The sequence below is a fragment of the Hippocampus bargibanti genome, linkage group LG12 (assembly GCF_051943395.1).
Source record: "Hippocampus bargibanti isolate YZ-2025 linkage group LG12, ASM5194339v1, whole genome shotgun sequence".
Classification (NCBI taxonomy): domain Eukaryota; kingdom Metazoa; phylum Chordata; class Actinopteri; order Syngnathiformes; family Syngnathidae; genus Hippocampus; species Hippocampus bargibanti.
The window spans coordinates 23750927-23766209 of record NC_142745.1 but is presented as its reverse complement, the minus strand read 5'-3'; the positions used below and the strand labels follow the sequence as shown (position 1 = coordinate 23766209).

General features: G+C 40.2%; 1 protein-coding gene across 1 annotated transcript; it reads right to left on the bottom strand.

Moving 5' to 3' along the window:
* Nucleotides 1-356: 356 nt before the first annotated feature.
* Nucleotides 357-12500, bottom strand: LOC148890934 (putative C->U-editing enzyme APOBEC-2). Its single transcript, XM_089011047.1, has 3 exons — nt 12098-12500; nt 4068-4292; nt 357-2379 (listed from the first exon to the last, which is right to left on the bottom strand). The coding sequence occupies exons 1-3, from the start codon at nt 12325-12327 to the stop codon at nt 2076-2078; spliced, it is 759 nt and encodes a 252-aa protein (XP_088867173.1). The 5' UTR covers nt 12328-12500; the 3' UTR covers nt 357-2075.
* Nucleotides 12501-15283: the final 2783 nt, after the last annotated feature.

The window sequence follows — 15283 nt, the reverse complement described above, 5'->3', positions numbered from 1 at the left end:
ACCCTACCGCCTAAAGACGAACCTGAACCCTAAATCTAAATCTAACGCCTAACCATAACCATAACCATAACCATAACCATAACCATAACCATAACCCCGACGCATAACCATAACCCTAACCCCTAAATCCGAACCCTAAACCTAAGCCTAAACCTAACCTAAACCTAAGCCTAAAACTAAGCCTAAACCTAAGCCTAAACCTAACCCTAAACCTAAGCCTAAACCTAAGCCTAAACTTAAACCTAAACCTAAGCCTAAACCTAAGCCTTGTCACATTGCGACAACGACAGTGCCAGCTGACGAGTGGGAACGTAGGGAGTGGTAGTGGATCGCCAAGCAGGTGACAGAGGCGTTGGTGCAGGCAGAAGATTTATTAACAGAAAGCGCGGGTCCAAGATGACACGGACCCGGTAAAAGGTTGGCAAAACAAAAGTGACAAAAACAGCAAGGCTAGTGGGCGGGCGGCGGCAATCCACCCAACCACACTAACTAACAAAATAAAAGGCACACGAGGGTGCAAAACAGCATACGATGCGGTGCATGAAAACAGACGCGATCGTGGCTAGACAATTCTCGGGTGAAGCAATACGTATCTTCCGACGCTGGGGCCAGCGTCGGGTTTAAATGTCCAACAGTCGGTGATGAGGGAATTGACAGCAGATGGCGGACGTCAGGAGCGGAGGCCCCGCCCCGCTGTCAACTCGCTCATGACAAGCCTAAGCCTAAACCTAAGCCTAAACCTAAACCTAAACCTAAGCCTAAATCTATGACTAAACCTAAGCCTAAACCTAAAACTAAGCCTAAACCTAAAACTAAGCCTAACCATAACCATTACCATAAACCCCAAACCTAACCCCTAAACACTAACCCCTAAATCCTAACCCCTAGCCCCTAACCCGAACCCTAAACCTAACCGTTAGGGGTTATGTTTAGGGTTAGGATTAGGGTTTGGGTTTGGAGTTAGTGGCTAGGGGTTAGGGTTAGAAGTGGAATAGTTTGAAATGAAAATAGGTCAGGACACAGGCGTGGCCAAATTAGTTTGAATATCTCCGACCAAAAAAAGTTAAATGGTGAGAATTCTGTGCCAGCGAGGCCTATAAAACCACAAACAGAAAGCTACATTTACAAATAAAATTTGAATAGCTGTTCCGTGAAAAAAAATTATCGACCGCTCTTCATATTATTCATCCCCAACAGTCTTCTTATTAATTTCCTTTCGGCTTTTCCCTTCAGGGGTCGCCACAGCGAATCAGTGTCCTCCATCTTGAGAGGTTTGATTGACATGTTTATTTTGGCCAAGCTTTGACGTTAGATGTCTTCCTGACACAAGCATCTGTATTTATCCGGGCTTTGGACCGACACAATAAGACACTGGCTTGTGTCCCTTTTGTGGCTACAGAACAAGCAACAAATGGCGGCCATTTTGTGATGCTGTTCCAATTTTTTTTTTGCTCTTTGGCTCAACTTTCTTGTGTACCATTTAGCTTTTTTGGTCTTTTCTCTTGACTTTATTTTTATTTCAATTTTCCTCCCTTCACCTCTTTTTATGTATTTAGCTATCCAGCTATCTAGCGAGCTACCTTGCTAGCTAGCTGCTGAGCTATCTAACTATTTGCTATCTATTAGCTATCCATTTGCGATCTGTTAGCTATCCAGCTGGCTAGCTAGATACCTAGCTAACTAGCTACAGAGCTACATATCTATTTTCTATCTATTTGCTATCTATTTTTGCGGTCTATCTATTTGTGACCTATTAGCTATCTATTAGTTATCTATTAGCTATCCAGCTGGTCAGCTAACTATCCAGCTAGCAACTCCGATCATGTAATCGTGGCTGTTTTAACTGCACTCTGAACAAGATCGCTACAAGGGTACACTGGTAATTTCACAGATCAATGTGGATGGTCTCATTAAAGCACATTTATCCACGTTGGCTGGGAGGAAGGTCAAGATTTCATTCTCATTCCTAACAGTCTATTCTCCTCATTTCGTTGTGATTTAAATATAAAACAAAACAAAAAAAAGCCTTCTGACCAAAATGATGGCATCCTTCTTTGGACGTATGCAGACTGTGTTCACTGCAGAATGTCAGCGAGTTTCTCTTGATAATATTCATAATTGTCTTTACAGTCTTCCCACAGATTGAGAGGCTGATCGTCATTCTCCACAAAGGTATCCCACGTATACGAGAAGTCCAGAGGCTTCATCATCCTCAGTTTACATCCAGCTGCGTGCAGAGCTTTCAGCCCAGCTTGGATCTCCGCCTCCTCAAATTCAAACAGCCGAGCGGCAAAGATGCTCAATTTGATGTTTTTCATGCTGTTTAACGTATCAATTATCTTTGCAGAGCATGCAGAGCAGGGACTGCATGACATATACCTGAAACAAAGAAAGAAAGAAAGAAAAAAAGAAAGAAAGAAAGAAAGAACAAAAGAAAGAAAGAAAGAAAGAAAGAAAGAAAGAAAGAAAGAAAGAAAGAAAGAAAGAAAGAAAGAAAGAAAGAAAGAAAGAAAGAAAGAAAGAAAGAAAGAAAAAAAGAAAGATACAATTTCATTCCCTTCATTGTCAGCAAAAAAAGATGAGATGTTTAGTTTTCATTCATTCATTCATCTTCCATACTGGCATATCCTTACATGGGTTTTTCCGGTCAGTGTATGATGCACACTGGAGTATAAGGCGCACCCCCAGTCAATGTTGTATTTTAAAAGTGTTTCCATATATAAGGCGCACCGGTCTATAAGGCGCACCTTCCATGAATGACAAAAGTTTTCCAAATATACTATAGAAATATACAAATGTTTTCCAAATACAGGTAACATCCGAGTGACGACCGGGTTCCGTTCCGACAAAACGGTCGTAAGTTAAACGGTCGTAAATCGAAATTCATTCAAACTGGCCGACATGGCGTTTACACGACAGGATAGTATACATTAATAATAATAATAATAATAACAATAATAATAATAATAATAATAATAATAATAATAATAATAATAATAATAATAATAATAATAATAATAATAATAATACATTTCGTTTAGAAGCGCCTTTCAAAACGCTCAAGTACACTTTACAGGCACATGATATTTTTTCTGCGGGTGAGCAGCGGCAGTCACACGCGCCAGTGTTCACTCAACCCGGAAGTAACATACAGTAAAAAAATAAAAATAAATAAGAATACATTTAATTTCTAAGCGCCAAAAATACGATGTCAATTTTTTGTTTTTAAGCAACATTTGCTCTTGAATACTATTATATACCAAACGGTTTACAGTTCATTTATAAATCTTTTAACGTTTAGCGTCGTTTTTATAATTTTATATTTCGTATTAGCAATTTTTATTATTGTATAACTGTACCTGTAATCTATACAAACTGTTTACTGTACATTTGTCTTATAAATGTTATACTTACCTTTTAGTGTCGTTTTAATCATTGTATATGTCCTATTATCATTTTTTATGGCTGTATAACTGTACCTGTAATGTATACAAAACTGTTTAATGTATAGTTCATTTATAAATGTTACACTTACCATACTCTCCCTGCTAACGGCCAGACGAGGTCGCCAGACACAAACGTTTGGACTCAGGCGGACGCCAAAGAAAAAAGTAGCATTCAGTACTACAGGAGACGTTGCAGAGACGGTATCTGCACTGTATAACTACTGTATTGAGTGTAGTCACACAGATGATTGCTGTGCGAGTGTCTGATATGCTGGCTGGCCAAAATTGTAGTACGCATGTCAGGCGTACAATTAAAAAAATAAAATAAAAATAAAAAAAATAAAGGCGTCTGGCGGTCGTGGTCGTAACTCGGATGTTACCTGTATCTGGCACACAACGCTATAAGGCGCAAAAGTAGAAACTGAGCCTACGCACTACTTCTTCTACAGGCGGTGTGGGGTTTGGACAATAGTTTTGAGACCTAACTTTGGTTCTACCGGTTTTATTTCTTTTTTTTCCTGACTATTTTTGTTCATTCTTGCCGAATTTGCATTTCCGGAGTCCAATTCAATCCTGTCTGAAAACGTGACTTTAACAGATATCAATTTGAAGCAAATTCACCAGGTGATTGTGTACTTGAGTGCCGGGTCATAATCAGAGAGGCACTGCGTGAAGAAGGCCTCTTCGGCGTGACGTCCGCTGTGTTCATCCTCTAGGCAGCCTCTCTGGATGCCATCGGCGGCGTGGCCTTGATCCACCAGGTAACACAAGAAGGTCTTGTTGCGGCCAGAGGAGTATTCCACATTCTTGAACTGGAACTTGAATGCGAATGGATCAATCCGATCGCTGTGAAACACAACCAGCAATGTTGACGTTAGATTCACAAAACTTTCCCTCATGGAGCCGCTATAATAATAATAATAATAATAATAATAATAATAATAATAATAATAATAATAATAATAATAATAATAAATTTCTCAAAACTCTCAATGTCACTTTACAGTCACTATATACGTTTTTCTGTGGGTGAGAAGCGGCAGCCACATGCGCCAGCGTTCAATCAACCCGGAATAACTCAAATAGCAAGCTAGCTAGCTAGCCAGCTCTATTATCTGGCTAGCGAGTCTCTCTCTCACAGTCACAATTTGGAGTGGCCAGTATGCTTGCCATGCATGTTTTTGGAGTGTGGGAGGAAACCGGAGGACCCAGAGAAGCCCGGGGAGAACATGCAAACTCCACACAGGGAGGCCGGACCGGGATGCGAACCAGTGACCTCTGCACTGTGAAGCCGTTGTGCTAACCACTCGACTACCGGGCCGCCAATAATAATAATAATAATAATAATAATAATAATAATAATAATAATAATAATAATAATAATAATAATAATAATAATAATAATAATAATAATAATAATAATAATAATAATAATAAGGCTGCTAAAGAAGCATGGCCTGCCACAGGAGGTGCTGCAACATTTCTACACGGCTGTCATCGAATCCATCCTGTGTTCTTCAATCACCGTTTGGTTCGGGGCCGCCACAAAAATGGACAAAATCCGACTTCAACGGACAGTTAGGACGGCGGAAAAAATCATTGGCACCGCCCTACCCACTCTCGAGGACTTGCACACTGCAAGAATCCAAACTAGGGCGCGGAAAATCCTACTGGACCCTCCGCACCCTGCCCACCACCTTTTCCAGCTACTCCCCTCAGGCAGGCGCTACTGATCCATGCGCACCAAATCCAGCAGACATTTAAACAGCTTCTTCCCCCAAGCCATTAACTCTTTGAACTCTTTCAACAGTAGCCAAAATGGAACTGTATAGTGCCACTTAGCAGTTTTTTTTGACAACGATACTAGTGCAGCGTGTTCTACCGGAAACAAATTCCTTGTGTGTTCTACATACTTGGCAATAAAGATGATTCTGATTCTGATTCTGATTCTGATTCTGATTCTGATTCTGATTCTGATAATAATAATAATAATAATAATAATAATAATAATAATAATAATAATAATAATAATAATAATAATACATTTAATTTCTAAGCGCCTTTCAAAACTCTCAAGGTCACTTTACAGCAGTGACGTGCAGTCAGTGGAGGCAGGGGAGGCAGTGCCTCACCTGTCATCATGGAAAGCTGTCATGGAAATATCAAATGAAAAAATAAATTAAACAGTTATATGTATTTAGTGATTTGTACTTAAGTAAGTAAGTAAGTAAGTAAGTTCTTGTCCATTTAACTTCACCGTTTTAGGATTTTTTTCTAAATCGCTGAATTTTTACATTTACCGTTCAAATACTAAGTAGAGACGAGCAGTGAGGCACCAGCCGGCTGATCCTCACTATGGATTGCGCAATCACTATGCTTACTGTGCTGGCTTGCTCTGCAGTGAGACCGCATTGCTGTCCTTCTGCATATCGCTATTAAAGCGTTCAAACACGTTTAGTATATGAACTAAATTTCTACAGTTTAGCTGGTGTATATAATGTAGAGTCATTGTACATTATAAAAACTGTACTCCAGTGTTTACTTTGTTTTATTTTATCAAAACGCTGTGCGTAGGTGAGGCACACAGTTCTCCCGCCTCATGACAGGCAGGGGGCGCTTGTGATTCCAGAGATACTTCTTACTTCACGTCTGCAGAATAATAGAATTAGAGACAGAAAGCTACAGTAAACAGTTAGCAAGTAAAGTGCAACCCTGCAGTCATTTTTTCGTGTTGCTTGGCCTCACTTTCAGAATGGAGGATTACATATCTAAATTGAAAGAATTTTCTAAACTGGACTTTTAATCAAAGCAGGAGGTAATAATTAAAGGAAGACCAACACCAGAGCTAAAAGGTTTGCTTCAGACAACGGGACACAATACTCGCTCTTTTCAGGCGGACTGGTACACACGAAAAGGCTGGCTGTGTGGATGTCCAGCAAGAAACCGCCTTTTCTGCTTTTCCTGCCTTCTGTTCTCAATTTGTGACAATGTCTGGACTCAAATGGGATATTGCGACTTGAAAATTTTACAACGGAGCCTCATCAAAAATGAGCGAAGACTCAACATCAGCATCCACAATGCTAAGGTAAAGGAGAACCGGGAGATTTTAAAAGATCTCATCAATGCCACCTGCTTCCTTGCCAAACAACAGCTGGCATTTCGTGGAAATGATGTAAGTAAGGGCTGTGCTCATCGTGGCAACTATGTTGAACTATTACATGCTTTCGCTCAGAAAGATGACAGGCTAGCGAGTCATTTTGGGACATCCACTATATTTTCTAGCCTGTGAAACAGAATACAGAACGATTTAATTGAAGCAGTTGGTGATGTCATTAGAAATGACATTAAAAAGGAGATCGGTGCAGCCCCATTTGTTGCTGGAGAAGTAGACGAGATTGTCATTCTCAGCACTGAAAACATACAGTCGGAACAGGACTGATCAAGGACGACTTTCTTCACTGGCAGTGATCTCCGTTGAGACAGAGAGACTTTTAAAACTGAAGAAAGATAAGGAAGGCTTCTACAAAGAAGTTATCGATGCCTTTCTTCAGAAGGAGCGGCGCATGGACTAAAGGTAACACGATAAAAACATTTTTTTTTTAATTATTATTTTCTATGCTACAGTTTGTATATATAAAAATGCTGACATAAAATTTTAAACAAAATACGTTAACTGTTGCCAATCAAATGGTGAATAAACTACTCTGTAGAGTTCATATGTTTGTAAATCTCACTATGATGACGTCAGTGCCTCACCAGCCATGAACCTCACCGCACGTCACTGCTTTATAGTCACAGGATAGATTTGCCTGTTTTTGAGCAGAGGCAACCACACGCACCAGCGTTCAATCAACCCGGAATAACTCAAATAAAAAGCTAGCTAGCCAGCTATATTAGCTGGCTAGCTAGCTTTCTGTACGTGTAAAAAGCTTTCTATTTGAGTTATTCCGCTAATCGAATATTTGTCGATTACCTAATACTAGCTAATCGATAGCCATCCAGCTAGACAGCCAGCTAGCTAGACAGCTAGTTGATTGCCAGCCAGACAGCCAGATAGCTAATTGATAGCAAATAGACAGCTAGCTATCTAGACATCTCATCATCTCAATGCACTATTATGTTCAAACAACAAATTGACTTATTCACTGCCAAAAAATGTGCAAAAGGTGTCCAGTGCCAGGGTTTTTGTCATTGTCACTCGAATTTCAGGACCCCCAGAATATTGACTTTTAGCACGACATCATCAACATGATATTTGCGCCACGTACAGGACTTTGTATACAGTGAGGGTTGTTTAAAGGACAACCGACGTACCCGGACAAGTTTTGTCCATAATTTGTAAAATGGCTTCAAATGACTTCTACTGAGTGTATTTTACAAAGATTCCATCGCATAAAGCTATATTTTACATTTTAAGACTCGCGCTGAACATTCAGGAAGTCTTGTTCTGGGGTTGGTGACGAGTCCTCACGTTACGTCATAAAAGGACCCCCCCCCCCCCCCGACCTACAAAAAGACACATTGTAGCAGTCCTTCATCACGTCAATGTATTTTGCTGTACTGTTTATCTGAAAACCTTGATGTTACATCCAAAAGCCGCCAGCAGAGGGAGTCCAAGCTCTATGAAAGGAATCTATCAGCCTGTGGAAACGGGCTGATTCATTCCTCACGGGAGCTGGTCGTCATTTTTGGGTGTGACATTCCTCCTGCCCGTTTGCCTCAAAATGACACAGAATAAATTCTTTAATCGATTGCAAACATGTATGCTTTCCTCTTCAGAACTATTCATTCATAACTGGATGTGTAACAAGAAAGCATATTATCCGAATCAGGAGCCATTGTTTTTATTCTCCAGCAATGCAAGACGTATTGGCGTGACGTCACAAACTGGGGGCGGGACTTTCTGAAAATGCCCAATTAACAGCTCAATTTTTTGCAGATTTTGGACACTTTAAGTAATTTTTATTGGTGTTTTGCATTTGAATAAAAATATCATACTGCGTGTTTCGGGTATTTTAGATGCTATAAAACGTTTTTCTAATGTCAGTTAAAAAAACAAAAAAGAGACGTCGGTTGTCCTTTAAAGGACAACCGACACCACTGGACAAGTTGCGTCCATAATTAGTAAAATAACTTCAAATGACTTCTACTGGGCGCACTTTACAAAGATTCCAGCGCAGATAGCTATATTTGACATTTTAAGACTCACGCTGAATATTCAGGAAGTCTTGTTTTCGAGTTGATGACGATGCACTAAGTGACGAGGGAACGCCCCTGACCGACAAAGCGACACACAATGCATTTTGAGCACTTTTTTTCATCAAAATACCATGTTGATCGCGAAATTAGAAGGAAAACTACACATTGGTGAATCGTTGTATGTCGCAGCCAATTGCGGTAAAACTCATAAAGAAAGTGGAAATTGAAACAAATTCCCAGCAGACAAATAGGCCCATTTCCAATGGAGCTTGTGCGCCATCTTGTGCGCCATCTTGTGCCTTTTCTGGGCACTACATTGGAGTCCAGACGGCTCAAATTCATACGGAAGGACTTCTTTAATCGATTTCAAACATTTATGCTTTCCTCCTCAGAGCTATTTGAATCATATTGTTGTATTACGTTCATCCTGTCTACTTGATATCTATTTGAAACAGATTCTTTACTTACAGACAGTTTATTGTAGGTGTTCAAATACCTGAAATGTTTCAGCATATACTTCCGCCTTCGTCCGTTGTATTTGAATCATATTCATAACTGGATGAGTAACAAGAAAGCATCTTCTCCGAATCTGACGCCGTTGTTTTGTGATAGGGTGCTTATGCACATTAGTAAACATATTACGTTATTTCATGTTAGTTTAGTACATATTATGTTATTGCATGTTCAATTTAGACTACATGGAATAAAGTATCAGTCGAACCGTTGTGAAAGCAGGATGTAACGAGTATCAAGTTTCAGCCTATGTTCTTCCAACACTGAGTTGTCCGTAGCTGATTGGACAACAGATCGCTGCTGTGGACATTCAAAAACTAGTCAGAGCGGGAGCTCTTGGCTTCTCTTTGTGATCTTTGTTCGTGTGTGCTCCTGACTTCGTTCCTGCCTAGACGAGAGAAGTACTTTTTCTGTCTCACTAGAATAAAGTAGTTTTTGTTCACCATCTATCGTCGTCACTGATATTTTGATCACAGAACTTCGTTGAACACCGAACCAGTAGAGAAACAAGAATTTGAAACGAACATTTTGATTCTCGAGCAGGGGAGTTTGTGAAGGAGTATCCTGGCGTGACATCACGAACAAGGGAACGGGACTTTCTGAATCGAGCCATTTCTGAGCTCATTTTGTGGCAGTTTTGGGACACTTTAAGTTTTTATTGGTGTTTTGCATTTGACGAAAAATATCAGCCACCGTGTTTTGGGTATTAGAGATGATTGAAGTCCAAGATGGCGCCCGAGTAGGCAGCCGTCAGCAAGTGCTCTCATGAGCCTTGTTTTTTGTTGGTTGTTTTTGTCTTGTTTTGTGTTTTCTTTTGTCACTTTGTGTTGTTGTGCGTCGTGTGGAACGGATACGGATTGTTTTTCAGCATTTTTGACCACGACATTCATCAAGGAGGAGACTGTGCTGAGCGGTTGCGCCTTTTCGGCAGCATGAATATGCCAGTACTGTTTTTGAATGGGAGGAATGTCGGTGCCATTCGACTGCCATCGCTGGACACCAAAGGGGCCATTGTGCTTTTTTGCGCCTGTAATGGGCAGCATCTTCACAGCCCCGCTTTGTTCAGCGGAAAGGTCGGTGCTGTTGGACAGTCTGCGGTTGGATGGATGCATGGCTTGAGGAGCCCGCGATAAGAAGAAAGGAGCGTCAGCGCAGAGCGCCGATGCGTATGTGGAACTGTTGCGGCTTGGCATTGAAGCAGATCTATGTGGGACAGGAGACGTGAGACAATCTCTTTTCGTCAATGGATGCTACAGCTGCGTGTTTGCTTTCAACATTTAGCTTGTAGTCGACGTGCACGTTTCACCATGATGTCCCTGATCCACTGGTGGAAAGACGCTTTGATCCTCTCCTCTTTCATCTAGAACTGCTTCATGTAATCACAAAGAGGGTACAGCAAGTCCTGAAGAATGAAGGACTCTCTGTATCTTTGTTTTGTCATATTGTCTTTGTGTTGTCATATTATTTGTTTAGTTTTTTTTTGTTCTTTTGACTTCAAGACGGCGCCGCGAGAGTGGCTGCCTTTCCAGCAGCTCATGTATTTTGTTTTTCTACTTTCATTCCTTTCATCACTTTGCTGCTGTGAAATGTAAATTTCTCCACTGTGAGACTAATAAAGAAAAATCCAATATATCCAATCCAATGCTACAAAACGTTTCTTCTGATGTCAGTTAGAGAACAAAAAAAAATTGTCGGTTGTACTTTAAAGTACTCTATAAATACTGTTGAATTGAGTTGAGTATAGTTGAGTTGAGTGATACGTACTGGAAAAGGAGAGAGGCGCCAGCTGCCATTTTTACATCAACCCTGCACGTTAGAAATGTGCTACAAAAGGGCCACGCGACAGCCGGCATGAAATAATAAGCCTTTGGACTTTTTTGGGGGAGAGTGTTGGGTTCGTACGATTCCAAGTGAAGTCATGGTCATGGTGCAATACGATCATATACAGCTACGCAAATAGATTACTTGTGATAAATCACTTCTATGATGGCTGTCAAAATAGGTCCACATGCTGAAGTGAGTCGCCCAGTTTGTGGCCCGAACAATGTTTGGCCACAAACTGACATTGCTGACATAAAAAAAAAAAAAAAAAATAATAATAATAATAATAATAATAATAATAATAATAATAATAATAATAATAATAATAATAATAATACATTTATTTTCTAAGGGCCTTTCAAAACTCTCAAGGACACTTGACAGTCACAGGATTTTTTGTGTGCGGGTGAGCAGCGGCAGCCATTTGCGCCGGCGTTCACTCTACCCGGAAGTAACACAGCAGCAACATCATGGTGGAATGTGTACTGTATATCTATCTATCTATCTATCTATCTATCTATCTATCTATCTATCTATCTATCTATCTATCTATCTATCTATCTATCTATCTATCTATCTATCTATCTATGAACAACAGCTGGAAGCTGGAACAAAGCTCTAACATGGAAAAAAGGCAAACACTGCCCCCTTGTGGAAAAAAAAAACATTGCCAGAGGCCATAACCAGCGCTTCATCGACACCCCAACACGAAAAAACAAAGCCAGAACAAATTCGGGAATGGCACTCTACGTCAAATTTCAATTCCAGAAGCAATGTGTGAATGGCAGTGAATGAGTTAAGAAAAGTTAGACAGCTCTGAAGCTAGCAAAAATAGCAATTTGGTGAGGTTATCATGAATCGACACGTTCATCGTTAAAAAAAAAAGTTTGACAATATTTCTTAAGTTTCTTCAAGTCACAAGTTATTTCCTGGCTTATGGTACCCTCTAGTGGACATGTAGTAACATCACACCACACTCTCCCAGCTGATTTATTCAGACATAGCACTACTGAAGGCCTAGGAGCATGCACTCCCCGACATTGATAGACGATGAGTAAAAGCCAAATTCAGTCACGCTATAAGCAACTTTCGCTAGCACGCTAACCCTTTGGACTCACCATTCAATGATTTCAAAGGGAGGCAGTTCCATGGGCTCCGGTTGAAGATCTCCATTTTTAGCATTCATTGTTGCATCGTTGTTGGTGGGCATCGTCTCAGCGGATGCCCCCCCTCCGTTCCGTTGAGCATTTTCTCCTTCATCTTTCTCTTCTCTTCCACTCCTGATGTTTCCACTACCTTCTTTTTCTTGTCTCTCCTTTCTCCGTAACATACGACTTCTGTCAGCCATGATTTGGGATTAATTTTGACCTGAACAAATAATGCAACAGTAGATAATAACGACGACCAGTAGCTACGCAATTACTAAATGCAGTCAAGCTGTGGAAAAGCGGACGAAGAAAGGGAGAAGGGGAGAAAAGGAAGTCTGCAGTGCAATGGCTAAACTTAAGACAGAAGTCCAGGGAAGAAAAGGAGGGGCATGGGTGTTGGTCAGGGGTCGGATTTGGGAGGGGCAAAAAACAGTTTGATGTTTAGACGTATATTACTTTGGTAAACATTCCATTTACTATTTTCAATAGTATATACAGTACTTAAAGGACAAACCGACACCATTTTTTTTCTAAGTGACATCAGAAAAACGTTTTATAGCATCTAAAATAGCCAAAACACGCAGGCTGATATTTTTAGTCAAAGCTCGAAACGGGGGAGATTCAGAAAGTCCCGCCCCCTTGTTCGTGACGTCACACCAGGATACTCCTTCACAAATTGCCTGTTGGGGCAATTCGCTATACGAACATTTTTAAACATCTTTTCTGTTTCCTTTTGCATCATAGTTTTTCTTGCACTTCCTGACATGTCAAATCCTGCCCGCCTTTACATGACGTCACATCCTTATAAAAGCTCTCCCAAAACGCCCCATCGCTCTCTTTTCCTCTTGGCTTTTTCCCCCTGCGTGCCCTTTGAGGTAGTGGGGGGAGAGGGGTCAAAATTTGTGCCATCCCCAAATTAAAGAACCTTTTTGTTTTTACTTGATTCCTGCTTCATTAATAATGACTTTATCACTGACTGGCTCCAGAATCAAAATAATGGCTTCAGAGACTTCGGATTCGGAGAATATGCTTTCTTGTTGCTCATCCAGTTATGAATATGATTCAAATAGTTCTGAAGAGGGAAGCATAACTGTTTGCAATCGATTAAAGAAGTCCTTCCGTATCAATTCGAGCCGTCTGGACTCGAATTGTAGCACCCAGAAAATGCACAAGATGGCGCACAAGCTCCGTTGGAAAGGGCTGATTTGTGGAAACGTACACCTTCTTTATATGTGGTACCGCAATTGGCTGCAACACACAACGATTCACCATTGCGTTATTTATGTTGTTTTCCTTCTAATTTCGCAATCAACAAGGTGTTTTCAGATGAAAAAAAGTACCCAAAATGCATTGTGTCTCGCTTTGTCGGTTAGGGTTGTTCCGAATGTGATGTCACTTAGGGCATCATCATCAACTCGAAAACAAGATTTCCTGGATATTCAGCGCGAGTCTTAAAACGTAAAATATAGCTATATGCGCTGGAGACTTTGTGAAATGCGCTCAGTAGAAGTAATTTGAAGTGATTTTACAAATTATGGACGCAACTTGTCCGAAGGTGTCGGTTGTCCTTTAACATAGTGTCGCGTCAAGCATTGGTAACCCCCCAAAAACATTTATGCTTTGATTTTCATACATTTGGTTACTGGCAGATAGACATTTTTTTTCTTTATATTTCCGACATTATTTGATGACAAGCTCACCTACTGTCACAATAATACATTTCATTGATAAGCGCCTGTCAAAACTCTCAAGGACACTTTACAGTCACAGGATCAGTTTCACTGTGAGTGAGCAGCGGCAGACACACGCACCAGTGTTCACTCAACCCGGAAGTAACTCAAATAGATAGAAAGCTACCTAGCTAGCCAATATATAGCTAATAGCTAGCCAGCTAGATAGCTAACCAGCCAGCTAGTATTACCTGTTTATGTATTGAGATCTTGCTCCCCCGAAGTCGAGTGGTTATCATTGAGGCTTCACGATGTTAAGTGATGGCCACATTTATTACCTATCTATTAGCTATCTGGCTAGGTAGCTGGCTGTCTATTAGCTATCTATCCAGCTAGCTAGCTAGTTAGCTGGCTATCCATTATCTATCTATTAGCTAGCTAGCTGGATATCTATTAGCTATCTATTCACTAGCTTACTAGGTTTTTCTTTGAGTTATTCCGGGTTGAGTGAACGCTGGCGCGTGTGGCTGCCGCTGCTCACCCACAGAAAAACGTATCCCTTGACTGTCAAGTGACCTTGAGAGTTTTGAAAGGCGCTTACAAATGAAATGGGTTATTATTATTATTATTATTATTATTATTATTATTATTATTATTACAGTATAATAATCATATTATTTATTTAGGTTTTTTTTTTGTTCTTTTGACTTCAAGATGGCGCTGCGAAAGTGGCTAGCCTTACCAGCAGCTCCTGTATTTTGTTTTTCTACTTCTTTCTTTCCTTTCCTTTCCTTTTCCTTTCAACACTTTGCTACTGTGAAATGTCAATTTTCTCCACTGCCAGAAGAATAAAGGTACGTCTGCATCCTATCCAAAAAAATATACAAGGGCTACTTTAACTCATTCACTACCATTCACGAATTTATTCGGGAATTGAAAATCCAAATTTGTTCAGGTTTATTTTTCATGCTTGGGTGCCGATAACGCACTGGTCAGACCTCTGACAATGTTATTTCTTTTCCACAAGGAGGCAGCATATACCTTTTTTCCATTTAGTGCTTTGTTCCAGCTTTAGCTGTTGTGAAAGCGCTATATCAACCAATATGTATGTATTGCATTGTATTTTGGACATCCGCCCTCATTTCAAGCCCATATAACACCAGACTCATATCATTTAGGAATGAAGTTTTTTTTTTCCTGATGAAAGAAGAGCGGCTAAGATTTGTGACGCTGCATTGAATGTTTATGTCGTCCTAAAACTCAAGATAATAATAATAATAATAATAATAATAATAATAATACAACATTTCCTTTATAAGCGCCTTTCAAAACTCTCAAGGTCACTTTACAGTAACAGGGTAAGTTTTTTCTGTGGGTGAGCAGCAGCAGCCACACGCCACAGCATTCACTCAACCCGGAGGTAACTCAAATAGATAGAAAGTAAAAAAGAATTTTATTTTATTTCAACCGCCTTTCAGAGCTCTCA

Coding starts and splice junctions, on each gene's coding strand:
- LOC148890934 (XM_089011047.1), bottom strand. CDS start 12,327: ATGGCTGACAGAAGTCGTATGTTACGGAGAAAGGAGAGACAAGAAAAA. Junction 4,293..12,097: donor CCCTTTGAAATCATTGAATG/GTGAGTCCAAAG, acceptor TGTGTTTCACAG/CGATCGGATTGATCCATTCG. Junction 2,380..4,067: donor CTCAAGTACACAATCACCTG/GTGAATTTGCTT, acceptor TCTTTGTTTCAG/GTATATGTCATGCAGTCCCT.